This window comes from Accipiter gentilis, chromosome 9 (genome assembly GCF_929443795.1).
Source record: "Accipiter gentilis chromosome 9, bAccGen1.1, whole genome shotgun sequence".
In the NCBI taxonomy this organism is placed as follows: Eukaryota; Metazoa; Chordata; class Aves; order Accipitriformes; family Accipitridae; genus Astur; species Astur gentilis.
In genome coordinates, this window is record NC_064888.1 from 21,364,655 (window position 1) to 21,392,628 (window position 27,974).

Consider the following 27,974-nt stretch of genomic DNA (forward strand, 5'->3'; position numbering starts at 1 on the left):
ATTCCACCAAGTATTACAGATGAGAAACAAGGATCTCACAATTCCTAACTGTGTGTGTTTATAAATAATAGTCTGGTAGATTTTGTTGAAAGACAGATTCACTTCCTGCCTTGCTTTCTGCCCAAGGCTTCCATATTACTTCAACTGAAAGCGCATGCTTGAGCTGCATTTTAGCTTTACCTGCTTGCACCTCGAGGAGGCACTCTGGGAGGCCTTTCTGGCAAAGGCAGCCTCTCTGCTTGATGGGCTACTGGACTGTGGCTTCTAGTTGTTTCTGGGACTTCGTTGTCCTACAAAATGAAGAAAAGAGGTTACAGACCAACAGAATTTGGTTCTTGTTAGCTTCACAACAGAAGTGGCTACATTTTGCCATTTCTGCAAATGCATTGCCATCCCTGAGCTCCTTTTCTTTTGCATGAAAACAAAGCCATGTACTTAAGAACGGTGGACCAGTATATAGCAGAGGTGAGAGCTTACCTCACTGTCCCCTTCCATCCCACTGCTGACACTCAATATGCTCCGAGTGCTGGAGCGGTTACTTGCACTACCTGGAGTAAAAAGCAAGAGAAAAAAAATGATTACTAAATCCTGGTGATTTAACTGCAAATCACTAACTCAGGACTCCTTCTAACCTCATGTTTACCTCTTGCACACATCATTTAATGCTCATTTAGATTAATTTATTTCCACTGTTATTTTTCACATGTTCAGGATCCAAACAATGGCACTTCATATAACACAGACCACAGGGCCAAACCATTCAGCTTTGCTTTCTTTCTAGCATATTTCTGCCCCATTTAGGTCCAGGTTCTGGTTAAATACTCACAACCATAATCTAACTGAAAGGCTCCAGTGCTGGTATCAGCTGGCAAGTCAGGTAAATATTTTCACAAGTGTTATACACCCAACATTTATGTGGTTTTAAATTATCAGTCCCCATGTCCTTAACAATGGCATGGAGGTAGATGGCTCTGAGCACTGTCACACATTCAGTCCTGGAGTAAGTGACTACTCGAGAGGTTATTGTTCCCAATAGCTGTTCACCACCTCCTCTCACAACAATCCTTACTCATCACAGGAATGTTTCCTAGTCCATTTCAAAGCTAAAAATGACAAGTTTGTTCAAACAACCTTCAGCAACCATTTATGCAAACCCATTTAACTTGCATGGACTCAGAGTAGGGAATGTTTTTGCAATCAGTCATGCCATTTCTGAAGGGCACAGCCACTCACAAACATATCCTACAGTGCTGTGGCTGGTTTCAGTCATAAATACATAATGTTCTATATGGCTGTGCAATACTGGGATACTAAACCCTATTGTTCAGAAACCTATACATTGAAATAGAGGCTAGAGAGGTTTTCTCATAAGATGCAGTCCCTCCCTAGCCTTGGTGAGGTAACTCATCAGCAGCTGGTACAAACAGCAGCACTTAAGAGTGCTAAATACTGTGTTAGAGTCAATTCTCACAATCATGCCATGGGAAAGAGAGCCAAGCTGCACACAGTGAACTCTACAGGCTCGATGACATGTCTCTCACAACTGCTTATACACAAGTTACTGGCTCAGTCAGCTGCCTCTGGCACCTACTCTGGATGTGTGCCAACTATATCTTGCCAAGAGCCACAAAGGTAGTAACCTCATTGGGACTCAGTTTTCATTTCAAAGGACCAAAATGATCTTAATGATTTCTGCAAGAATTGCTCAGTCTGTGGTAACAGTAAGAATGCAGGGATTTAATTTGCACAAATTAAACCTAATAAAAACCAAAGATAATAAAAACGTGCAGACTGTCCAAGTCACTCAAGAGGTCCCACAGTAACCAGTGAAAAATGCTGTCTTTTATCTACAACAATTGAGGAAACGACATGTAGAGACTGATTCCCAGCCTGCAATGTAACTGTGCCCTTCAGACCAGAAAAGCACACTGCCTGCCGAGAGTCACAGCAAGGGAGCATTCTTTATTCTAAGAGAGCAGCTGCCATCTACTTTTAAGAACTGAAGATGGGCGATATGCCTTTCCTGAGAAAGGCTCAAGGGAATCTTTCACTCAGCTTTCAGCTTCTCCTCCTGCAGCTATGCAGACACAAGATGCCCAAACCGCTTGAGGTACCTGGAGTTGCTTTTACAGTTTTGAGAACAGCCAGCCTTGAGGCATGCAGGGTTTGGGGTGGCAGTGTCAGTACTGGGATTCAGGAACAGAAGTCCTGTCCCCTGAGCTGACTCCAGAGTCAGGCTGGGGAATTGTTTTCCATCCAGCTTTCCTGTAGAGAGGGTGACACTCGGAGTTTGCTTACTTGTTGTGCTGGATGTGCTTTCTGTTTTCCAGTCGCCTCGCTTTAACTCCTTTTTTGGTGGGAAAACGTTTTTCCTGGGGGTGTATTCATATATTCCACATTCTGGTTTCCCTAAAGTATTATAAGAATGTCGAATGGGTACTGTAATTTCCAAATCTGGAAGGGAAAATGAACAGCTCAGAAGGATCTATGCAAGTATAGCCTCTGAGAGACAGCTTTGCACACAAGAACAAAGTTAAACCAAATCACGTAAGGATGATCATAACTGTACGTGAATGAATCAAGATTCACTCCACAGATGTGGGCATCCTTTCCTCAGTCCGGAAAACTGAGCAGTAAAGCAACTTCCCTATGTTTTAGCCAAGAAGCACATAGATGTGAATATTAAAATATCACATAACTACAATACACACGGTGACATTTCTGCCTGAAAAGCCTATTAATATTGTTAGCTGCTTCTTTACCATGGAATGGCAGAATCAGAGACTGTTACCTGCACTTTTGTCTTTTTTTTGCTTCTCCATTTGCCTCCTGGTTATGCTGTCTCGTAGCCGTTTCAGATTTTCCTAGAAACATCACAAGATATTCTTTTCAGGGCTTTGAATAAAGGAGGATATGCAGCTTTCTGACAATACCAATATTATATTTCAAGCTAACTTTGCAACGAAGCTGTTACAAAGCCTGCTACACCTGGCTGAAGTCCAAACTGTGTCAACAGGTTTTAATCTATTCCCTTCAGAAATCCATGTGTGCCTTTCAGAAGCCAAGTTTTTTCAGGTGTTCACGTGTATGGTAAGATCAAGTTCACAGACTCACTGGCAGTTGCAGATAAGCAGCATGTTTGGTTTAGAACTCCCTCTATTTTCTGTTTCCACTGTGACACTGGCACAGAAACAAGACCCACAATCACGTAACTGCACAGTCCTTTCTGTACTAATGAACTGATAATTCTGACTGCAGGGACTGAGGAGGCTGCCACACATCCCAGAGTGTGAGGGACAATTCAGAAAGAATTCAGGATGTCCCCACTGAAGCAAGAGGGGACACCTGGAAATGTAACTGGGAGCAAAGTCTCTTCATCATTGTGCGGCAGCATACTGTACCTTATAGAAAGGAAAGGGCAGGGGGCGGGGAATACTTTTCCAGCAGGGAAATATGTACAGATGTAAGAGAAGGAAACCCCAAATAGGTGGAAAAGCAGACAGTGCAAATGCTGTACCATGAGGCAAGATCTGGAGCAGACTTTGAAAGCTGCTCATGGGATGGAACACAGAGCATGCCACCTTATCTCTGCTATAGACATCTACTAAAGTAGCACAGCATTCTTTATTGACAGAAGAAGGGATTCCTGACTGTTTCTGGGTAGAGAGGACCCTTCCAAGTGAGAATCAGGAGGAGAAAAGTCTTGGCTTTGTTCTGACGACTCCCAAAACAGCATCACACACCAGAGACCAGCACCTCAAGTGTGAGAACAGACTGCTGCAGCATGAACAAAGGGCTCCAAAAGAAGCAGGCAGTGGTTTTAAAGATGGAGCCCCACTCTAACTTGAGAATGCAAATTTTAAAACCATGACTGCTAGTTCCACCAAACATTATGTTGCTGCTGCCAACATAATGACTCCCTCATTCAGCTAAGCCACCCAAACACTGTGCTTTCACTAATCACTGTTGCTAGACCTTGCCCAGCTGCAACAACAGGTAGCCCTGGAGCCACCAAACACCCAGGGAAGGATCCAACCATCTACAAGATAGGACTTTAAAGCCAATGCACTATCCAGGATGCTGAGTCTTCACTGATCTGAAACGGATGAGAACTGACAAGCTAAGTGTTCATCACAGAAGTCCCCTGCGAGCAGGTAGGTGCTAGGTGACCTTTAGAAAGGTAATTTAGCCAACTGGATTTGGGCCGGTTCCTAGTGTACAGACCTCCAAAAACTAGCAATACTACTGAAAGTCAAACAGATCTGTAAAACAGCAACCTGCTTGCTGCTGCATGGGAATAGCCCTCTGTGCCAGAAGAGAACTCTGGTAGCTGGGGGACTGTGTTAGCAGTCTTCTTGCTCCAACCAGGAAATAAATGTACCCACACTGAACAGCTTGTGTTATAAACCTAGAGAGACAGCTGTATTTCTTAAACAGTGGAATAAACCTGTACCTGCTGGAAACGGAATGATTCTGATCTCTTTTTCTGGTTCAGTTGCCACTCCTTAAAATGAAGTACAGCTTCATCAACGGTGAGTATGCCCATTTTCACTTGCTCCTGTAACGTAATCAGCTGCCGTTGACCTGGGGTTTTCATTCCAGCAAATGGATCATATATGCTTGATTGAGACAGGTCCCTTACAGGCCTGACTATTGTCTCTGAAGAGAGAACACCACCAAAAATATTATTGAACTTGTGACATCTGCCCTCCTCACTGAATACAAAGAAACTCAAGCACCCTTGATATAGCAGAGATGCAAAAAAATCAATATTACAGACTGAAAGTTTCCCTTGACCAGAAGAGGGGTTTGTCTTTATGCCATCCTGCTATTTGTCAGGGCTAAGAGCCCAGCTGAGAGGTAGCCTTGTATGCAAATACGTCCCAGGGATAATCTCTGTTCTTAACATAATTTAAGCGAACAGCACAAAATGTAGTCCTTAAAGTGCTCTGCTTCCTCACTGCAAAAACATCTCTCTCCTCTGCAATCCACAAAACAGAGCTTTCACCTTGGCAGTCACAAAGCTAGACTCTTCCTAGGTAAGCTGTGCAGTGTAACTCCAGAAACAGAAAGGTGAAAACTCATCCTACTGATGCTGGCTCTTTGTAACTCATTTCCAACATAAAGAGGAGTTTCCAGCATGCGAGATAAAAGCTCAGACGTGGTTCCTGGCACTCTGATAATGCACAGGATAAGAGGTGAAAGAATAAGGGCACAGTTTAGGAAGTGCAGAGATCAATGGCAAGTAGTTCACCGAAGGTTAAATCCCAGGAAATAATGATCAACAGGCAGTGGCTATATCCAGAAGATCAAAAGTGGGACATCGACTCCATGAAGTAATATGAGTCACAGCATAAAAAAGGACTTCAATGATCATGATGATCCTGACTGAGGATAAACTCTAAGACAGGGGATATGTACACTAAGTAATAAAAGGATACCCCCCTCACAGTCTGCAGTTATAAAAAGTTTCCAGTGTCACGTAAGGTCAGAAAGGTTGGATCATTCATATAAGTCTATCATCTCCAAAGCCCTATAAAACAGACCATTCTGTCACATTTCACACAAATGAAGCTACCTCAGCAGATTTGCTTTTGGATTACTGTAAAGATTTTCAGGGTGAACTTCTGACTTACCTTTCTTAACCCTTTCTCTAGGGACATAGAGATTCTCAGGTCTTTGAGCTTTCTGTGCAAAAACTGTAAAACAAACACTCTTTAGATACTGAAATGCATCTCATGGAGATAGAAGTAGCAAGAATGAATATGGGCAGCATACACAATTCTGCACTGCCTTACAACTTCTGCTACCCTACTAAGTCCACTGAAGAAACAAGATAAGGAGTTGTACAGTAGAACTCCCCTTCTATTGACCTCAAAGAATTTAGCTCAGCCACCTCTAAGAGAAATCTGGACATGCTTTCCTCACAGTCCAGAGTCCTGTTGTGGGGTGAAGGAGGAGTCACTGAAATTGCTCTCCCACACATTACCGTAGTTTTTGTTAGAATGTTTGTGAAATATGACCAAGATTTCCAAAACTGCCTAGCAAACTAGGAGGCACAATTTTCTTCAATTTCAATTAAACGCCACCTCAGATGGAGGTATTGAGGCATAGAATCATATCCTATACAAATGCTATTGAATCAATTATACCATTACAGAGCAGCAATTAATAGCTTGATTGTGTCCTTATAATATCAGGATCTTTCCTATTTAGTTGGATTTGTTCATACCATTTGGGAGTAATCTGTTGTCCTACTGCTTTCATTAAGACCAAGATTAGGCCAAGACCTCAGGATACAACATCCCCACATTTTCAGAGTAGGCAGAAGATGAAAAACAGATTTGAAATTGGATCCCAAAAGTAATCCAGCTCCAGAGCCACATAATCTAGGGGTCTCAAAAACGTGTAGATTTTCTTGGCATTTATTTGGCAACTGGAGCCCACGTCAAGGCCATTCTACAGCTGACTAGTCTACAGTTTAGGTCCTGGTACCCTACTCACTTTTGGAGATGTACAGCTCATTGTCTGGCTGTGGAGAGCTGGATTCTGGTCTTGGAACAGGAACTGGAGGTCTGCTAGCCATTTCCTTTGGAAAAGTATCTTGTTCCACTGAGTAGTATACATCTTCACCATACTGCTGGTAAACTCCTTCCTCCGAATCTGGCACATCCATACTACTGCCTACAACAGAGTAGAGTTTGTAAGAAAAACAACCTGGCCTCTTCACTGAACACTGGATCCCTCCACATGCACTATGTACCACATTCTTATCAAGCTTGCCACTTCACAGGCAAAAAACATCCAGTTTTGCAGTGACTTAAAGTGCCAAAGCCCTTCAAGACAGGACTTGATAAAGTCATTAACATCTAGCAGCATGTAAGTGTTTGCCACTAAGCCTCTACTATCTGTTTTGGTGAAGAAACTGTAGTGGAAAGCCTCATAACTGTTTTTTAAGAACTTGAGGAACAGTTAGTTCAATTAATTCCAGTTAATTAGCATATTATAACAGTTAACAAATCAAATGGAGCACTGGTTTCCAAAAGCTACTTGTGGTGGTCTACAAAGTACTACAGAGAATTATTCCTTTGTCTGAAATGAGCATTTGCCATCAGCTGACAATATATTTGATCTCAGAACAATGCGTCTCAGAGGGACCTGGGTATGCATGTCTGTATTTAACAAGTCCAGCTACTATTATACCACCTCATCATCCCCATTCTATTCTCACTCCTAACATGACCGCAAAATCATCAAATGCTATCATATTCGATTTAAAACCTAGTTTCCCTCTGTTTGCATGCTAGCAAAAAGAATTAAGAGCCCCTGGACTAACTCCCTATTCTGCTACCAAATCACAAATGAATACCCCAACCACTGGACTGACCTTCCTTTAGGGATGTTGTAACACTTAGTTGAGTCAATGCAATGGCACTGCCAGAGCATCTGTGAAGGCAGGGGAAATAGAAGAAGATGCTAAGAGCCCCAGACTTAATCTTGCTTTGAGTCCAGCTGGGCCACCCACAAAAAGTGAGCCTGTATCCCATGGAACCTGGTGAGTCAGGAGAAGGTTTGGACAACCCAATCATACTCAGTGAAGATATCATGGATGTAACGTCTGGCTTTGGTCAGAGAAGGCAGAGGGAGCACTGAAGACACAGAGCATAGATCAGGTTTGGGAGCCAGGAGTTCTTTTCCTCTTTCCAGGCTGCTGTTCCTAATGGATGGACTTTTGAATAAAGCATCTACATTAAAATTCATCACTAGCTTGTGCTGCTATACTTTACACTCAGCCTCTGCCCATGAGGGGAACATGCACCCGTGTCAGGACACCAGAATTCACTCCCATCACTAAGATAAGTACAGAAGACAGCCATTCCTGAATAGATACCAGCCATGTGCTTGCACTCACTGGTAGGTAGGGACTGGAACTAGGAACCACTCCTTCTCTTTGCTAAGAAACTAACTGCTTTTGTGAAATCACCCTCACGAGCTGATTTTTCTCTTGTGCCTCATTTGTACCCACTAAGGCAAAGCTGTCCATGTCTAACAGTGTGGACTACCTCCTATTCATAACAGATCAAGGAGAAACCTCAAGTTCTATTTAATTGCTTTAACCGTGCTACTGCCATCCCTCTTTTCAAACATGCCTCACCTTCTAAAAACTTGCGGAGCATTGAGTCTTTTGTAGTTAGAGAAACTTCATCTCCGGCAACTGGAGTGTCTGGTTTGGACTGAAGCATCTCTACATCTGAAAAAAATCAGAAAGATGAACCTGTTGATTATGCCCTTAAACATGTAGAACAATGTAATATAATATAATAAAATTTTGTGATATTTCTGACTGGACCTTTGGTTTATGGTGAAAATCAAAGAGGAAACCAGGCAACTGACCAGACACTTGCCTCAAAAAAGGCTCCTAAGTTGCTGTTCCATACAGTCTGCACAAATATTTGCCAGCTGCCTGACAGTTACGCTTGAGGGTGACTAACATGGCTTGAGAAGTTCTGACAAGGCTCCAAGCAGGCACAAAGGATTAGCTATTACTGAGAGTGTGTGGGCCAGGTGAAGGTTTTGGTCTCTGCACAGTGCTCCTGAGAGGCCAGACTGAGTGGAAACTCTGTGACTTGGCAAAATAAGACATTAAGGGCAATTTGCCCATGACACAGAAGATAGTATTTGTTTTGTTTATTGGATAAAAGTCAAAACAGCTGGCTGAGTTAATTAGCTGGACTGGAGGGTATTTAGAGGGTGAGATGATAATTTAGTACTGAGAAAGGAGTGACAGCAAACAATAAAGTACTTTGTTAAGTCAGTGTTTTGACATGAAGAATTCTGATTTTTTAAAAAAGGGTCAACCTCAACATAGCCCTAAAACTAATCCTAAAACTGAAATAAAGTGTTAGGTAACCATGCTCCTAATAATATTAAAACCAAGAGCAGTATAAATGAACTGTTGAGGTTTATTGATATATGTGAATCGCTGAGGCACATTGTGAAAATCTATTACTATGTAAACTAGATGGCTTAGGTTACATGAGAGAATATGAAACAGTTCTCTATAAAAGTCCTTTTAATATTTGCTGACCTTTCTTATTTTTTTCCTGCAAAGCTGAGGAGATTATGAGAAAGGGATGAGAATATGCTAGCAAGATTTTGCTTTGCTAGAATGTTGTGGGGGTTTTTTAAACAATAATTGTCAAAGGACCCACTGACAGTCATGTGAATGCACCCAACCTAGCTTTAACCTTACAGGAATACCTCCAACAGAGCCAGAGCAATACTGCATGCTATGTGGACTAACTATATCAGTAGCTTCGCAACAGCTATGCAGTCCATGCCAAGCTGCATGCTGCTGGAGCTAATCTGCTCACCACCAACCTAGTATAAAGTTCACTTAAGTATCGCTGTACTAAATGGAAGAACAGATTTGACATTTGAGCACCCTAAAGAATCAGCACTACAAACCTGTATTTTTCTGTAGAGCAATTTTTCCACCTTGCAGCCACCTCGATTATTTTTAACGTAGCTTTTAGAAATGAACCTGTAGCAAGTATAGGCCCAGAGGAAAGCCACTACTTTATGTATTTCAGGGCAGAACAGAATGGGACAGATGTGCAAAGTTCCTTTCGTTCTCTGTGGAGGGAATAGTACTTTCTCAGTTTTGGCTGTGCTCTGCAGGATTACTAAAACAGCAGTGCAATAGGATACTGCAGCGTTTGTTTTCTATCACATAGTCAATGTAGTTAAATTCATCAACTAATTAGTTCTCCTTAGAAGACATGATTGCCATCTCGATACCCTCTTGCACATGGGCCTGTCTTGCATACGGATGAGACCCAACATCTCAGCATTGTGCCAAAATTGAAGAGAAGATCTCTACTTTGTCACTGACTCCTCCTGTTCCACTTGCTGCAGTGGCTAGTGAGACAGAGGTGACAAGAAGGTGGCGCACACAAACTTTGGGTATCACAGGAAAGGTCCCCAGATTTTCCTGAGGCTATTAGGGAAAGTTGGTCTGAAGAGTTAGCAGGAAGAGGGTTAAGTAGTTCCTAGATGTCAGAATTTAGTAGCTAAAATATATTTATTCAAAGAGTTTCAGTTTCCCTTCGGAGGGTTTAAGGCTTCAGAAAGGAGCTCAACCAACCTGTGAACAGACAGGCATGCAGAAGACAAGTTATGACCTACAGACCCTTCACAACAGCTAAAATATCCATGTGTGGGCACCCTTTAGAAAGTAACAACCCCCTTTAAAGATTTGCAAACAACAGAAGCCAGGTATTGCTGCGCATGAAGCAAGCTACCTCTTTACAGACACCAGTCCTTTATTATGCAAGACAAAGGCTACAATGTGTTGGCATAAATCACAACTCAGAACTTTATAAGCAGTTATATTTTTGTGCACAATTCTCTCAGTTTGTTCAAGGATGACAAGGAGGCTGCTGTTTCTTGCACTAACTACAGAAAAAATAAAAATCAATGCAGACAGTGTTGAAAGCTTGGTCTCAAGACAATAAAATGGTAGAGGAAGGAGAGGATATGCAAGAGAGTAGAATAAGGGCATAACAACTTATATGTGAACTAACTCTTTAGGTGTTGGAGGTCTGCAAATTACAGGACAACAGATTTTAGTCAGCTGAAAAGTTTCTAGGATAAATGGTTAAACCTCTGCATGAAACTCACACTATCTAGGGTCTGAGTGTCCTCACAGTTCATAGATATGGAAACAGTGCTAAGAGTCCGGACTTGTTGCCACCAGCACTTGGCCACTGCCACTGTTCTGACCTTGGACAGAGGAAATACAGCCTAATTCTTTCCCCAAGTAAAACAGCATAACAACACATACACAAACCATGCAGTTTAATCTTCACACAAACAAAACAGGTTTTCAGCACTTTCAAGAGTCCTTGCTCTCAAAGTCCCTCCTGCATACATCTCCAGCCTACTCAAAATACTCTGTTTTGCAAAAATCAGCAGGAGTTGCTGGTGAAAGAAAAGCAGAAAGAGCAAAGCACTTTATCTGATGCTGTAGTTCATACTACCAGACTGATATGATGGAGATAACTCTCCCTTTTTGCTATTCAGCTGCTGTTTGTTACAGTGTGTAAGTGACTCAGCTAAATGACATTTATCTGCAACCTGTACCAACCTGGAGCATGTTCTGGAAAATTGTGTTTGACTTTACAGGTATTTGAAAAGTGTAATAAGAAGGAAGTGTTCTTCTGAAGCAGGAACAATTAGATTAATCATAAGAAATTAAATAAGGCACTTCAATCTCATTATTAAAGAACAGCAAACAAGGTAACAGTAGGAGCTGATTTGTTAGGAGTACTTTATGATCTACACTGCTCAGGGCATTAAGACCTACCTGGGAAAGAATGCTCCCCTCCAGCAGAAGAGGAGGCAATGTTCTGTAGATTAACAAAACCTTTTCCTTTTTTTTTTTTTAATTCCATCATTTATCTCAAAACTTAAAGGGACAACTAGCAACTCAACACAGGTGTGTGCAACTCATGCAGCACCAGCTTGAGTAAAATTGGGCCCTCGCACAGCTTCTGCACTTTCTCTGTAAATGGCCCCTCAGGACCAAAGGCAGGGGGGAAAAAACAACACATAAAAATGCATTGAAAAATCAGAATTGGGATGAAGAATACAAGAACTAAGAGAAGATTCCAGTATTCAAGTATTTGCTACTGTTTTTAACTCATTACAATGGCTCCAGTCCTGTGTTACCTTATTCTCAAACCAGTTCCTGCCAGACAAATTGACCCTGTGGTATCTAACCTTCCTTTGATCAGTCTCTGAAGAACTGTGGTGGAAGAACATCTTTATCACAATAAATGGGCATGCTGCCACAGTATGGCTACACTTAAAATAGCCCAGGTATTATCCTCTACACCACAGCCATAACTACTCACTTAAGGGCTATTCTGCCCTGGAGAAAGTACCTCAGTAGAATTGATTATGATTTCCTAGGGAGTTTTTCATCCTCGCAAACTTTTAAGTCAGTACAAAAGTTTGAAGCCTTATTTGTGCTGGCAGTTCTAAACCAGCCAGCATTCCCACTAACTTCAGTGAGGGTTTGCCTGTGTGCTGGTATTCTAAATAATATTGAAATACCTTCACTTTGAGACAACCAATCTAAGCATCGAGCATTGTGCCAATTTAACCTTACCTGTTACAAGAGAGGTAGATTTTAAGCACTGTTCAGACAAGCTGTAAACATTCTTCAGGCAAAGACTAACAGACTACGTAAGAAAAACAGATTTTCAGTAAAAGACTCCTGAGTGAAAGGTAACATTGTGTGCAGGAGCAATAGGCTGGGAGAACTCCAGAAGAAGCAGGAAGCACACTCACGTTCCCTGTTGAGGTATTACAGATAAGCCATATATAGCATCTCGCCAATGAGGAAAACATTTTAAAACACAGACTCATATGGATCTGCTTTTCAGTAAAGGAATCATAAGTACCTACTTTAGGGACAGCTTGGGTTTTTACCTGTCTAGACCTACTAGCCCTGCAGAGCCTGCAGCACATTTGCACACCAGTAGAACTTTCTGGTGCTGATCCCAGAGACCTCTGTCACCCTGCTGATGCGGCTGTGCTCACAGAAGATTCCCCTAAAGGACGTATGCCTGCTGGGCCTTTGCTGCTGAGGAGACTTAAGGAAAGCTGCCTGACTTAGGCTTCAAATGCACAACCTCTCCCATCCCATGGAAACTTTTCCTAGTTCTTCATCTCCATGCCTGTCACCCAAGCAGCCTGTTTTGTGTATTCATCCAAAACACCAGCCAAACTCCCTCCTGAGATCTGTCAATCAGAGTAAGTGAGGGCAGGAAAACCTGTGTACTTGAACTGTTTAACTTAATGTGGCTTGTTTTGACAGAAACAGGCAATGGGACATGCACACAAGCAACTAAGACAGGAGACTGAGGGAGGTGGTGGTCTTCAGTAGGGAAGAAGAAACAAGCATCTTTAAACAATTAGTTCTTCCACCAACACTCTGCAGGGCTGACAAGTTTTCCTGACAGGAAGCAATTCTCACCTAAATCTGAACAAATGAGAATATTTTCAGAAAGGCTTTTCAGAGTCCAGTTCAAAAGGGGTAAATTACAGGGAGCTTGATTTGCATGCACAAAAGAAAGGAATATCCCCTGCATAGCTTCTGGGAGATCTGGACATTTCACAGGTGGAAGAAAACAAGTTGGGCTTTGTTATTTTAAGCATGGGGTTTGCCCTTCCGCAGACTTAGTCAATCAACCCCATTCAGAGGTGCACTGATTGCAGGCAGAGCTTCCAAACATCTAGAAACTCTCACCCCCATTATTGCGAACAACAGCAGCTTTGTTCCTTAGGAATCCAACCAGTCTTACTGCTTATCTCCACCTGAAGGCAGAACAATCCTGGTTTTGGTAGCAAAACTATCCCTGCAGCAGCCAAACAAAACTTTGCAGAGAAGAGTTTATGATTTCAGGCAGAGAACTGACCAAATCTTCTGGAATCCTTAATTAACACAAACGTGTTTTATAACATCGTTTAATTTAAAAGAGGAGAAAATCAGCCCAGGACAGATAAAGTCTGTAAGCTAAAGTGTTTCAGTAAGAAAGCTTTTCCCCTGAGGCAGCACAGTTAAAACTGCAGGAACACTGGAAGTCCTTATGCAGGTACTTAAACTATAGTAAGCTAGATTCTCTGCTAATCACAGGAATCATAAAATATATCAGTGGGATGAAGCCAGACCAAATAGGCAGATAAGTAGGAATACCAAATTTACAACTGCTTAACATAGGTGCTTAACTTGATATTTGCAATCAGACTCACTGAATATTAATGGAATGGTGAAAAAGTTAAATATCTGCATATTTATCAGAATTAGTTCTATATTTTTAGCAATAAACTAAGTGGATTAGAATAATGATTTTTCAATTATAATCTTTTCAGTACACGTATTTCTAGATGTTCACTTTCTTTCGTTCTCAAGCTGTTGAGGTAGAAGCTCAGCTCTTGTTTCTCAGTTTCCCAGTCATCAGTAAAATCACATCTTGCATGGTGTTCTTTTCCCACAGTGTCTGTAAGTCAGAGTGTCCCTACCTCCCTGGATCTCAGGAGGGAGAAGTAGGACATGGTAGAAAATTTGGTCTCTTCCAAATGCTAATTCACTTGCTCAGGGTTTAGTGAGTCCTCAAAGCACCGAGGAAACTGTTCTTGTACACTGGCAATCGAAGAAAGGTTTAGAGCAATTTTATCAGCTAGCCAACATCAGAACCAGAGCATGGTCTCCTTGTGGTGAGAGCAGAAAAGCTATAACCAGCCCTGAACTCTGAAACTCAACTGAGGTGCTACTATGTATAAGAGAAATGGATCAGCTTAGGCCTCTTGGACAGAGGGTCTGAGCAACCTGATCTAGTTGAAGATGTCTCTGCTCACTCATGGGGGTTGGACTAGATGACCTTTAGAGGTCCCTTCCAATGCAAACCATCCTACAATTCTGTGATTCTATGAATATACATACAGAGATCTTCTGGGGCACCAGGGACAAATCCAGCCATGGATTCATAAAGCTCTTCATCGGAGCCAGGATTCAAGGAACATTTCATTAACAGATCAGTGGACAGATGAGCCATGGACTCATAAACAGACTCATCCTCCTCGCCTTGCATCAGCTCTTCCTTAATGTGACTCTTCAGCATATCTGCAGTTTCCTGGAGAGGAAGGAGGGCAAGAAAAAAACCCATACGTTCAAGTCTCATTTAAATGAAGAATCTGGAGAATCAAAGCAAGCAAAATATAACTCACTCTCCCATCGCTGATGGAAAAAACCTTCTAAAAACAGCCTATTCCCAAAGACTAAGGCTTCTCAAGGAATTAAATCCCCACTACAGCTGTCTGGGCCCAGCCTTCAAGATCTATGTTGAACAGGTAATGAATGTGAAAAGTTGGTGCTGGCACATTCTGAATAGCCATTACAGCTCACTCCCTCAATTTCATGTCCTACCTGATCTCTGCAAACTCCTCGAACATAAGCAAAGCTCAGTCTAAAAATACAAATGCTTGTCAAATACTGTTTTGGGGTAAGCGTAGCTGACCATAAAGGGGAAAGCTTGCCACATGTGGAGCACTTATAAGAAAGCAAAGTTTTAGCTTTGGTGTAGATTCAGTTTCAGTTTTTTGGCTTTAGCAGCAGCACATAACACCCAGAGTGGGAGTACACAGACCCTTTTCTGTGAGACTAACAGGAAACCTCACAGCAGGCAGCTGTTCATGTAATACAGGCAACTTTCGATTCACAGGACAGCAGAACCCTTTCTCACATATTTGCAACACGGGATGGGGGGACTGGGAGGGGAGGGCAGTGCAACAAACCACCAAACCACTCAAGGGAGCAAAATTCAAAGCTTCATCCCAGCCTCCTCTCCAAGTTCCAACTATGTCACAAGCACAGCCATAGTTGCAGTACTACAAGATATTCTTCCATTTACAACCACCACCTCATGGGCCTTCAATCCACAGGGCATGTGTCAAAACTGTCTACACATGCTTCCCTCCACAGTCAAGATGGATCAGGCAGGTAGCTCATACGATGCTTTAGAAAGGTGTGGAGGGACTTTTGCCAGAGAGAAAATAAGGTGAGTAAATGGGTTTACTGGGATTTTCAGATATCCATACTAGATAACAGATCATTTGTTTGCTCTGGTACTAAGCTGCACAGATAGCTTCATGGTCGGTAAGCTGGACCTACTCTTAACACAGCTCTACCACTGTGCTGGTGGAAAGGAGGACATGGGAGGAACACAGTACTGCAGTAAGAGGTTGGAAGGACTTCCTAAGCATCTCTCACTTACCCCAGTGCAAAGATTTTAATCACACAATTTACAGTTTCTGCAGCCCTCCTGATGTCAGAACAGTGAATGACTTTTATTTAGCTCTAGTATATATATAACCCTAAATTTATGCTTATGTGAAGAAGCAAGTCCCAAGTCTAAGAAGGACCCATGCCTCCAACATAGGGCTTAAACACTACCGTAATTGGCTTGCAGAACCACACTAAGGCTGGCAGATCTATCACCCACCATTCAGACAACTGTTAGGGACAATTACAAACAACTTTTCAACTAAAAGTCAAGGGAAATAAAATCTGTTCAAGAATTCACGTGATCTGAGTCAAGGAGCTACTCGTTATTTTGAAGCATACAAGCTGAAACCAACTCAAATGGAAAAGAAAGGTGTGCATGGGGTTTATCCTAAGGACACCACAGAAACAATTGCCTGGTGCAGGTGGAGACAGGTCCATGTCATAATCTGGAAAGGTCAGAGTGCTGTTTTCTGGGGATGGGGTTAGTTCAAAGAGAACTGAAATGTGAACTGAGCTCCCAGAATGAACAAGTAGGAACAGACAGCTATTCTAACACAGGAAGGAATGGATTTAAAGTGGAGCAGGCAGACTACACAGATCAGCTGTGAATGAGCTAATAAGCAATCCAGACTGTACTATGACTAATCAGAGAGCACCTCAGATTGTACCTTCCCAAACATATTCTGTTCCCATAATTACTCCCCAAAGTAAGTGGGATGAAGGGGCTATAGTTTTCCCAAGATCAGTAGTTAGAAGAGTACAGCAATCACATCCATGCACAAACTTCACTGGATGGATGGATGATAAGGAAACCCAGCATGGCAGTCTCCGATTCCATCTTATTTGCTCTGTGGAAAAGCCCCAAGAACTTCCCCAGCTCCAGAAATGCACCCAACCCTCCAGCCTGGAAGCTTTCAGTGTGGCTGAATGTCCGTCTTCTATACCCTACCACACCACATTGCACCCTTTATTACCCCATCACTCCTGCTCCCACAACACTAAGTGTCAAGATTGGTGCCACTGCCCACACTTGCTGTGGGAAAATGCAGAAGGACTGCTGCTTCCTCTTACCACATATTCATCAATGAATTGGCGGAGGTCCTTAAAGCCATGCTTTTCTGCTATGGTGTTTGGATAGTGGCCATATTTGTTGGCTACACTGTAGGCCTGCAGTGCTCCAGGGCATGTAAGCAGCAAGGCGGTGAGGTTCTTCAGCCCGTATCTTGCAGAAAAGTGAAGCAGTGTTGGCAGCTCCTCATCCCTCTGATCTGTGAGAACAGGAGCCTGTTAGAATCTAAGTTTCTCTCTAGCAGCAACAAAGCCAGCAGGTGAGAAACAAAATTCCTAGCAAACACATAGACCAAAGCAGGTATGAAAGCCCTGAAAAGCATAGATACAGTTTCAGAATAGAGCTAACTCTGCACAAATTAACTGAGTTATCTAGCTGATCTCCAGGCTTAAGTCCTATGACATTTAGTGGGGAATCTGGCACTGTAATAGCTTAATGTGTGTAGGATCACAGGTTTGCAAGGACCTCTTAGATCATTATTCCAGTAGGACCCAGTTGCTGTAGGGCAACCATCCATGGTGCCACACCAATCCAACTGCTGGGTGCCCACTGTGCACCTTAGAGCAGAGTCATGGGGTTGGGGGAAAAGGACTGAGCTGGGGAAAAATGCCACATGGGACTCGGAGAAGAACAAGGGAGAAAACATGGGAGACTTTTGGGGGAGCATCATTTTTTCACTTTGGTTGTGTTTGAAGCTGTGTACATAGCTGCATCTGTCGCAGTGCAAGGAAGTGAGACTGATGCGTGTAATAAAAAAAGGGTCACCTGACCCAAATGGCAATCCCCTCTCTCTATACGCATCATCAGAAATTTAGCCTCCTGGATGAGATCCAAGATTTTTGAGACAGCCTATGCAGGTACCACACACTACAGTGTTAAGGCACTCCAAGGTAAAACAACTGATACAGATGAAGTTTAAAAAGAAAACAAAAATATTTCAACTTACTTGTTGTCATATCTTCTTCTTCCAGCTGGTTGATTCCAAACAGGTGTAAGCCACTGGCAGGAATATTCTTCTTGAGTGACTCAGTCAACAGTTTGTCCAGTGCTTCTATGCTGTATGGAACAATTTTAAAAGCCTAGAGATAAATGGAAAGTGATTTTGTTTGAGGGAGTCTGGAGATTCAGTTAAGGTGAGATTTATAAGGTGTTTCTTTATTTAGCACATATCAGAAAACAGTAGGCATAAACACTGAAAGTAGCAATGTTCAGGTCAAGCAAAGAACATGAATAGCTTCCTGGTCCAGAAACAGAGTATCATTAATTGGAGCACAGGAGAACCATACACTCCACAAAAAGACAGAGTACCATGAGAAAACTCACTCATGCAACTAGAAGCACAGAAAACTGTTACTGTCTACTTCCTCGACAGGTAAAATCTTACTCTGAAACTGTTCCAATGAAATGTCACTCCTGCTCTAAGTACAAACTAGGCTATTTTGAATTGCTCTGGTTTGGCTTTTGGACTGGTTCTTAGCCAAAGACTGGGAAGCATGCCTATTCCCCAAGTAGAAGCACAGCCCAGTACCAACTGCTCCATAACTTGGAACTAAAAAGAAAGGGAAAAACAGTCTCCCCTGACTCAGGTTTGCTGGTGACTAACACTACTCTGTACACTTCCACTACACGGCTGATCAGGGACATACAGGCAGGCAGCAAAGACAACACATCTGGAGAACTTGCTTGTGCAAGCTTTACCCCTCTGACAGGGTTCAGGTACCACAGCTGTGCAAAATATGATATGAGAACTGAGGAGTGGCTTTAAAGAAATAAGTGCTAAGAATAAACAAATCATTTTATGTTACTCTACTTCATTCAGCTAGTATGAATCTTTGCTACCTTTTCACATGTTTTCCAAGAACCCTCAGGTACAAATTTCCAAACAATTTATTTCTTTATGGTACTTTGTTATATCAAGTTCTGTCATCCCAATCTTTTTAAGCCATCAAGGTCTAAATGTGAGTGTTGATCAACTGCATATTTTTTTTTAGCTGGATGGATGGCCTGAGTCACCTTAGCCAGCTATTTGCTCCAGAAAGATCACCCATGCTTTTGCTAAAAGAGGATGTTAAGGTTATGTGAAAATCCCTACATGACCTTGCATTTCTTCACTTCAGAAGAGCTGCTTCATGGCAAGTATTTTTGCTTATCTCCGCTTGTCTAGCCTCTGAAAGAACTGGTTTCCAAAGCAGCTATTTGCTAGTCATTACCTGGCACATGAACTGTACCGGGTTGGCTGCATTAGCCAACAGACTGCTAATTTCCTCCATGTCAGTATGATAGGTGATGCTTGTTTCTCCCACCATCAAGTCCCCTGAATATATCTGCAGAGGCACTGTCCCAGAGGTTAAATCTTTGAAAAGAAAGAGAAGAAATCACTGTTAAGAACAAACAATGGGAATGAGTCTGCATCAAATACCCTGAGGATAGGAGGAGTATGGAGATACTGCCAGTGGCATACCAAAACAGTTTCTATTGTACTGAATTCATGAAGAGTCATGAAAAAAAAGGAGATGATGCTGGTCTGAACACTAGGTAGGAAAGTACTCTGGAACTGCCATCTTCATAGAAATGTCAATGTACATCACCTGTGACCTGCTAGGTCCTCTGCTAACAGTTGTCTGGACCACCAATATTAACAGTAGACTACCTCAAACTAGAACGCCTCATGTCTCCACCCCGGCTTTCTCTGGAGCAGTCTCTAAACCATGCCATAAAATACGAGAGCTGGGGAAGAAGGGGAGAGAAACCACAAAAGTCACTAGGGATTTTGCAACCCCTGTCAGCCTCACTAGTCTCTGAATGAAATCAACTTAAAAAAATTCCAGCTTTACAACTTTACCCATGCACAGGATTTATCTCCTACCTGCACCTTGGGAGCTTCTTGATGTTTTGTCCATAGGTCTGAACTTTCTCTTTGAAACACAAATATTTTGAATCCTACTGAAATTAATCTTTCCCTGCTTGGCTGTTAACAACTCAGGAAATGATGAAATAGTTCAGTCACATGCGAAAGGAATTAAAAATATATTTCTCTTACTGCTAGAAACTGCAGAGTTTACATAGTTGTACACTCTATCAACGTGAAGGTCACGCTTATAATTCAAAGTGCAAGTTAGTTTCCAAGTCCATGTTTAAATTGTAAGTCTTGATTTAAGACAGATTAAGTTGAACATTTTTATGTGTGTGAGGTCACCTTCTTTAAATCAATCCACCTCACTGACTTTACAGAAGTTGCTATAACGACTATTAGTATCTATTTTCAGAGCTGGCACAATGACTCTTCAAGACAGCAGACCAAAGTAGATAAAATAACATCATACTGGCAAACTACTATCAATCTGTAAGGCACCAAAACCTTGCCCCTAAAGTTTAGTGAACCTAAAGTTTAGACAACCTACGGTTTTGTAAATGTAAGTACCTAGAGTGATAGAACATACCTAAATTAAAAGGCAAGCCAGGATAAATAGTTTCAACTCCGATCACAGAGAGATCATCACACATTAAGCAAATCTTGTTATAGTCATGCAATTATTTACTGGCACTTACCTTCTCTCGGTGCCCTGCCAATGCTAATGTTGCGGTGGTTATAACACACAGTTAAAAGTGCTTTACAAGCTGCAATCTACTCTCAGAACTCCCAATAAGGTGTTTTCACACTGCAACCCTGCCTTGGCTGAGGGGAAAACAGAGCCCACAAGCAGCAGTCTATCTCAGTTCGTCATCACAAAACTATCATAGATGAGAATGCAAGTTCAAGATTTCCTGGCCTCAAGTTTTCTTGTGTTGCAACCTTTACCTTTATCCCTCTGGCACTTTTCAGGACAGGCAGATTGAGATAGAAAGGAAGCAGTGGAGGGAGGAGAGGAGGAAAATCTCAGCCCAGCTTACTTGGAGCCTCCACAGAGATTGCGTACTCGTTCTCCACCTCAGCTGGCACACGCACAGATGATGCATTCTCTGGAGAGAATTCAACTTCAGTTTTCACTTTGCCATCTAGTTTACATTTCATGATAATATAAACTGTTGTTTGTACCTAAGAAAAAAGGCATTACAACATGCAGGTTCACAACATAAGAACACTTACTTTGTTAAGTCCCTTTTCTAGGGATTTTGTTGTCATTGCCACTAACATAAATTATCATCTGTCATTTTCACGGTCCTGAATGGTTTTCAGGAGCATCTTCCAGTCAGAGTAACTGGGCATATGGCTTTGTTACAGCTTGCACCAGCATAGATACACACATTAAGCTGACAAAACTCCAGATTTATCAGCTAGATTTATAAACTGAATAAGCTAGATTTATAAAATTATTTAGTTTCAACTCTATCAGTCTCTTCCCTCAAGTAGCACAGCCCTGTTCTGAACAGAAACAAAGGAAGAAACTTAGACTTTTCCCATCTGAGGGAACGCTATACTAAGAAATGCTGTTTTTCAGACAGGAAGCCATGATCCAAGCTCTTTGGAGTCACTTGCAGGACATGCACCAGAATTGTCATATTAGACTGCATCCAGGCTGTGGAGCTAATTGGTTCATTACAATCACCTTACTCCACTTGCCACCCCTAAATCTTACCAGAATGGAAGATGGGAAGTCAGGAGTGTGAACGTGCCTTACAGCACACAAGACAAGCAGCTATGTTAATGAGACTATCTGTCAATAAGTGACATTGCGGCCTAGACAACATTGGGCACTGCATGTTACCAAGCTACTTCTGGGCCTATGGAACTGAACTCATGAAACAGAGACACTGAGTACAAGGAGCTGAGAGGGAAGGTGACAGAAAAGGAATTAGGGACTAACTCCCAGGCCTGTAAAGCTGCCCATTACAGAGCAGCATAATGGGTTGCAACAGCCCACAGTAAGAACGTAGCCCAAGGAGTGGGCATACAGTACCCCACACCGTATGCGGTCAGGCTGCACCACTGGATGGTCCCCAGTGCTCTTGGATGATCCATGTTCTTCACTCATGTCAAGTCTGTGGGAGTAAACTGGGTTCTTCTCGTCTTCTGTTTCTGTATCAGTCACAGAGTCACAGCCTGAGTCTAAAATAAAGCATACAGAGTTCTGTTACATCACTCCCCTTTGCTGAAAATGCGCATCGTACAACATCCATCCTGAGAAAGAGCAAGGCAGGTGGTGGGGTGGAACTTGCTGCTCTTCTCAAAGTAATGCTGAGAAAAGGGGATCTAGCTGAAGAAAGGGAAACTACAGAGCTTCCTCTTTTTTTCCCTTAAGAGGATTGCTGGGAAACATTCACAAAGACACAAAAGTGCTGGAGTAGCACTGAACATGCTTACAAAACAAACAACAATGCCACTCTGCTGAGATGGATAGTCCGTTCTCATGTTAGATAGGAAAATCAGTATGTCAATATCTAACATAAGAATGATCGGCAACTGGACTCATCTGACTCCAGCTGCACTCCAAGTTCATTATAGGATGGGCAGCAGCCTTTAGTCTTCCTCTCCTAAAGTAAATGAAGAAAAACAACTTTTCTTTCATTTCAGTAGTATCTTTAGTTTTCTGGCTCCTGCTTATGTTGCTCACCCCAACTCCCAAGTTCATTATTGTGTTGACAAAATACAACATGAGGCAGTAATCTGAAGGGATCCCATTCCTCCAGCACAAACTGTAAGCTCCTGTGTCTATATAAGACTGAAGCTGAAATGTACCAGAGCCTTTGCATTGAAGAATAACAGTATTCTACCCAAGCAGACCCAAGAGTAGAAGTAAACCCATGTAATCCTACAATCTGTGTGTACAAAACAATGTTCTCATTCCTGTTCCCCAGTAATAGCATGGATATTGATGGAAGAGCAAACAAACTGAATTTATACCACTGGCTGCAAAAAAACCTAGCAAGAATTAAAATAGATTACAGGTCTCCTACCGCTGCCAGGAAATACTTTTCTCAACTAGAGAAAGGAAACAGATGATTTTGTATCTACTTAGTAGAGAGTGCTTTCTTAGCTAGTTTCTACCTCTTGATTCATGATTCACACCTTTTTTCCCCTGTCCCCCAAAACATGGGGTGAAAGACACTGACTTCCCCTTGTCAGAAGACTAGCATAAATTCTTAAAACTCTATCTCCCATGGCCAAAATTTTCCAAACCTTGGAAAACTGTGGAGCAGTCAAGGATTTAAGATAACATTTTGGAAGTTATTTATTATTTCCTACTTATTTTAAAATGCAACTGTAAAGAGCAGTACGAATTATTTACTAGATAAAAATCTCAGATTTGGACCGGCAGAGTTTTTATATGAGTAAGAAATGTTCTATTTAAAATGCTCAGTCCTGATGAGAAAGACCTAAGTGACCAACTGCACTGTCTAACCTGTGGCATCCATACAGTGAAGCTGCTAACAGTCCAGGTTTTACTCAGAATCCCCCACCTCTGGGTACATCAAGTTTCCACAAATCAAGAGAGCCAAAGTTATTGAGGCAGGTTTCTATTAGGAGTTCATGTCCTGCTAGTTTCAAACAGTGTAGCTAGAAGTCAGTCAGGTATTTAAATCTAGAAATCATCATCATTATTATTATCAAAGACTTAAACTTAGGACATTTGAAATTCTGTCATGCACACCTCCCCCCCCACCCCCCCATATTTACTATTTAAATTGAGTTTTATGAATTATATGAATGCAACTTTGTTTTCAGGAGACAGGTTTTAAGCCACAAAATTTTACCGAATCATTCAGCCGAAATTTTTGTCACAAACAGTGGTGCACTTACACTTAACTTTAAGTATGCAAATCACTCCACGAGGCAAGCAAGCCTACTCATGAGTACAAGTGCTTTAATGTTTGCTGTAGAAAGAGTAGAGCCAAAAATCTGCAGCTCTAAAGTTCAAGTAAGGCATCACCACCACCGCTGACATTTCTTAAACAAACCTAGAACAGTACATGTAATTTAGCAAATAGATTTTAATACTGCACCAACACAGATCTGCAGATTTGACTAAGAAACTACTTTGACACAAGGCTACATACTGATGGTGGTCTTTTGGATTTTCAGACAGTCGTACCAAGTGTTACAGAAAATGGACTGAGGTTTTAAATTCCTTTATTCAGTATTTTAATTGATACTGTCCAAAGTCACTAGCTGCAAGAGCCAGACCCCAGTTTAGGGAACCCTTCTTGTAGGGAAAGGTGGACTACTCCCACCTGAGAGTGCCAGGCTGCCCAGCAGAAAATAAAGCACTGGTCCCACACCATTCCCTTACATGATAGCTATCACATCAGGTGCTTGGCATATACAGAGCAAGACACCATGTCTTTTAGGGAGGAGAAGAAGAGGCAACTGTTAATAGAATAGAGTCTCTGTAATCTCTGTTGTTATTTCCAGTATGATTAAATCAGAAACACTAAGCTCACGGCAGATAAGAGAGATCCAGTGATGACCAAATTACAGCAAAGCATTAATGTTCCTGCAACATATGCACAAGTTGACACTTGCCAGCATCCTGATACTAAGGTTATCATTCCCACCCCAACATGGAACCATTAGTGTAGTAATTTGTACCTCACTTGCCCAAAATATGGTCCATTTCAGAGGAAAATGAAACCTAAAGCTGTGGATCTCAGCTACAACATCTACAGTAAGCAAGGATAAGAGGGAAGCAAGGAGAGAACAAGCCCCCCAGTCCCTCTGCTTTACTGATGTTATTTTATAATAGAAACAAATTAGCAGATAAAGAATAACTTGAGCTTTTAAGAAATTCTGGCATTGCCTGATCCTGTCTTGCACTTCCACATTCTTGCAACAGAGTTGACTGCCTGGAGGTGATATGTAAGAACAGAGCTGTTGGGTAATATGGGAAAAAGCAAGCAATGTTAATCAGTAATTGGATTAACAGCTGACGGAACAGGCACTTGGGAGTCTCAGGTATGAATCATTCATCTGTTTTGTTCATTCAGAAAATTCTGAAATTGCAAATTACCAAGTTCCCACATAAGCAGTGAAGTGATGCTATGGTCATCTTGCAAGTTCCAGTCATGTCCTACTGACTTGTGAACATGCAAGCAAGCACTGGAAGAGGAAACCATCCCATTACATTCAATAACATCCATGCTCTAAAGGGACACGTTGTTAGATTGGGCTTCCCACTCACTAAGATACTTGAGTAATGACAACCCATTTGCATATACAGATTCAGCAGTTATATCAATTATATCATTGTAATGATACCCAGGTTAGAGAGGCCATCACTGAGGAGATCAACAGACTCATTAGAAAGTTAAGTGAATACCTGAATTGAGCTTCTCCATGAGCAGCTGCTGTAGGTCAACAGCTCGTGATTATAAACGGCTCTGCCTTGACTGGAGGGCCTTTCCGTTCCCCTTTAAACAGAGGCTACCTCAGGCCACGCTCGAGTCTGTGAAACACTTGTGAGAATAGCAGCAAGGGGAGGAGATGTGGTCCAAGAAACCCAACTACATTTCCCCTTGAAGAAGAACATGTCCCCCTCCAGGAAGTGTCAGTAGCAGCGCTGCAGACAGCAGCCCTGTGCTGGCCACTTCTTGCCTGCCCTGCCAGGCTGCCTGCACAGCTGCCCTGCAGAAACTCACCCCCTGGGAAAGCCCAGGGAAAATGTAGGCATGGCCATATGCTTCACAAGCCATTTAGTAGCTTTAGAAACTAATATGAAGCAGCCAGTTATCTTGACGTGTTGCTGTACAGCGCACGCAGCTTGCTCCATCATCCATTTCCTCCTGGCTAAGCTGGCAGGCTATCAGCATGGAGCCGACAGCTGTGGTTTCTGAGAAGTTAGCCCTTACACCACAGAACACGTGAATGCTCAGAAGGAGTCAGCAGCCTGTCCAGACCACTCTGCCACCCAGATATTAATGCAAATGGCACAACTGGACAACAGCTTGTCCCTATAGGTTCTGCATGTGCAGACTACCCCCTCACTGGCATCTGTGAACACTTCCCACTCCGTCCGTCAACCAGCTCACCAACTGAGACAACTAGCTTTCACAAGGCCTCAGACTTTCATCTCAGTACACCCAGAGCAAGAGGGAGGGCCCTCAAAGAGAGCTCCTGCTATCACTTGAAGCTTGCAACCAGCCAGCCTCCTTTTCCAAGCGTGAACAAGGACATCAAGTCTCCCACAGCAACTCCAGCTGCACTTGTGAGAAGCAGGCAGAGGACTGACAAAGTAGTCAGGGAAAGCAAGGAAAGTTACCTTTCATCATGCTAACTTCAGAGCCCCTGCTTTACCAAGGACATACACACTCAGCAGGGAAACTTCCTGCAATAACCCCTGAAAACTGGGTTATACTGTAGCAACATTTTCCCTTTCAACAGAGTGGAGAGAAGCATGCAGAAAGATGAGAAGAAAAAACACAGGAAAATGTAAGACTTTGTAAAACTGTCCATATAGAACAAATAATGTATAGGACATCTCCCCCCTTCTCTCCAAACACCTCACTCCAAGCACCTCACCTACACGCAAAGCACCTGAAAACAGATTTTCAGTTCTACAAAGAAAGTGGTCATGTTTCATTTTGCCCTGTAAAGTTGGAAGTAACAACAAACTAGTTCTCATCCTCCAACACAGAAACAAGCTGTATTTTACTATGCCATGTTTAGCTTGAGCCACTGTGTGCACACACACTTATGCATCTCCTAAGGAAGCTGTATCCTTATGAAGAATACAGCTGGGTTATCAAGAGACCTGTTGACAGGACCAGTGTTTCAGCAAATTGCGAGAAGCCAGAATTTAAGTTGTGTTTACCTTTGTAACCCACTAAGACAATATATCTCCTTAATACTCAAAAACACACATTACTCCACAGTTCCTCTATAAAGCACATCTTGTCCAAACTTCAAGGAACTTCACTTCAAGGAAGTGAATGCATCTGTTCACTTTTCTTGGTTCAGTGCTCCCAAATGCTGCTTCCAGTTATTTTTTAATTTCATCTTTGAAATAAAAAGGATTTGGAGAAAGCTGAGTCACCAAAAGTTGTTTACCATGCCAAGGGCAACTCCATGTCACTCCTGTAAATACTGGAAGGCAGAGATGAGAAAGTGGCCAATGAATACCATACTTGGGTTGCAGGAACAGGAAACTCAGCACATAGTTCTGAGAACAGTGAGGTTAAGCAAGGAAAGTCTGAAAAGCCACAAGAGTGGAGAGGACACAGAAGAGAAAGCAAGAAGAAAAAATATGAAAAAATGCCAGACACTAGAAAAGAGTGGTAAAATAAAAACCTCAAGCAGATGGGGAATTGGCACATAACAAGAAGGTAACCCACAGGATCAAAGGTACCTTCTGTGGGAATATTCCCGTTTAGGGACAAATGTCACCAGTAACTTCCAGTTGGCCACTTGGGCTGAGCAGAGTTTTTAATTATTCCTGGCACTCATTATTCATGTCAGATGACAAACGAGACTGAGGAGGCAAAGTCAACTGCGAAGCAACTGCAATCAGACTGATGCGTACAACCATCGCACCTCACATGACATTTCCTGATGTGCAGAAACACAGGTAGGAATCCGAGATGGGAAGTCCTTCCTGCATTAGCAATGGATGGAAATGGGAACTGGATTAACACACCATTGAAAGTCTTGTCATGGATACAGTGTCACACGGGTAACAACTGGGAAACTGCCTACCACACATCATCTGCCCCAGCAATGCTCCTCAGCCTTCTCTACCTTGACTGCAGATGACTACTAGATCGGCTCTTATAGTTCAGCTTGGGATCACTGGTCTCCATCCCCCTCTTCCTTAGTAGCTCAGGAAGGTACACTCTTGGTCTGTAATGCTGCAGGTTGCATGAAGGCACCATCCACAAAGATCTATCACTGATAAGTTTCACAGAAGCTCAGCCATTTCCCCAGGATGACAAGACAACACTCAGTAATCCTATCACAGATTAAAGAGGAAATTGCAATTTGTGACTTCTGCAAACTCTTCCAAACTTACAGCCCTTGTTCATTCACTAGCAGCCTTGAGCTGAGAGCAGGACCTTTAACGTAAAGAACTGGATGCCCTTAGATAAGATTGACTCTTAGAGCTGCAACATGCAAGGCCTCAG

General features: G+C 42.3%; 1 protein-coding gene across 5 annotated transcripts in view; it reads right to left on the minus strand.

Moving 5' to 3' along the window:
* PIK3AP1 (phosphoinositide-3-kinase adaptor protein 1) overlaps window positions 1-27,974 on the minus strand; it is a 49,024-nt gene that overhangs the window by 4,936 nt on the left and 16,114 nt on the right. For 4 of the 5 annotated variants that reach the window (XM_049811286.1, XM_049811284.1, XM_049811283.1 and 1 more), the window contains 14 exons: window positions 21,821-21,969; window positions 20,814-20,958; window positions 19,133-19,275; window positions 17,869-18,001; window positions 16,925-17,121; window positions 14,513-14,702; window positions 8,156-8,251; window positions 6,505-6,684; window positions 5,637-5,699; window positions 4,454-4,659; window positions 2,792-2,864; window positions 2,299-2,454; window positions 478-548; window positions 181-290 (listed from right to left, as the gene is read on the minus strand). In XM_049811286.1, the coding sequence (XP_049667243.1) occupies window positions 181-290; window positions 478-548; window positions 2,299-2,454; window positions 2,792-2,864; window positions 4,454-4,659; window positions 5,637-5,699; window positions 6,505-6,684; window positions 8,156-8,251; window positions 14,513-14,702; window positions 16,925-17,121; window positions 17,869-18,001; window positions 19,133-19,275; window positions 20,814-20,958; window positions 21,821-21,969 (1,912 nt within the window). Of the gene's footprint in view, window positions 1-180; window positions 291-477; window positions 549-2,298; window positions 2,455-2,791; window positions 2,865-4,453; window positions 4,660-5,636; window positions 5,700-6,504; window positions 6,685-8,155; window positions 8,252-14,512; window positions 14,703-16,924; window positions 17,122-17,868; window positions 18,002-19,132; window positions 19,276-20,813; window positions 20,959-21,820; window positions 21,970-25,177; window positions 25,546-27,974 lie in introns of those variants that run through there. The other variant, XM_049811285.1, reaches the window with a different exon arrangement.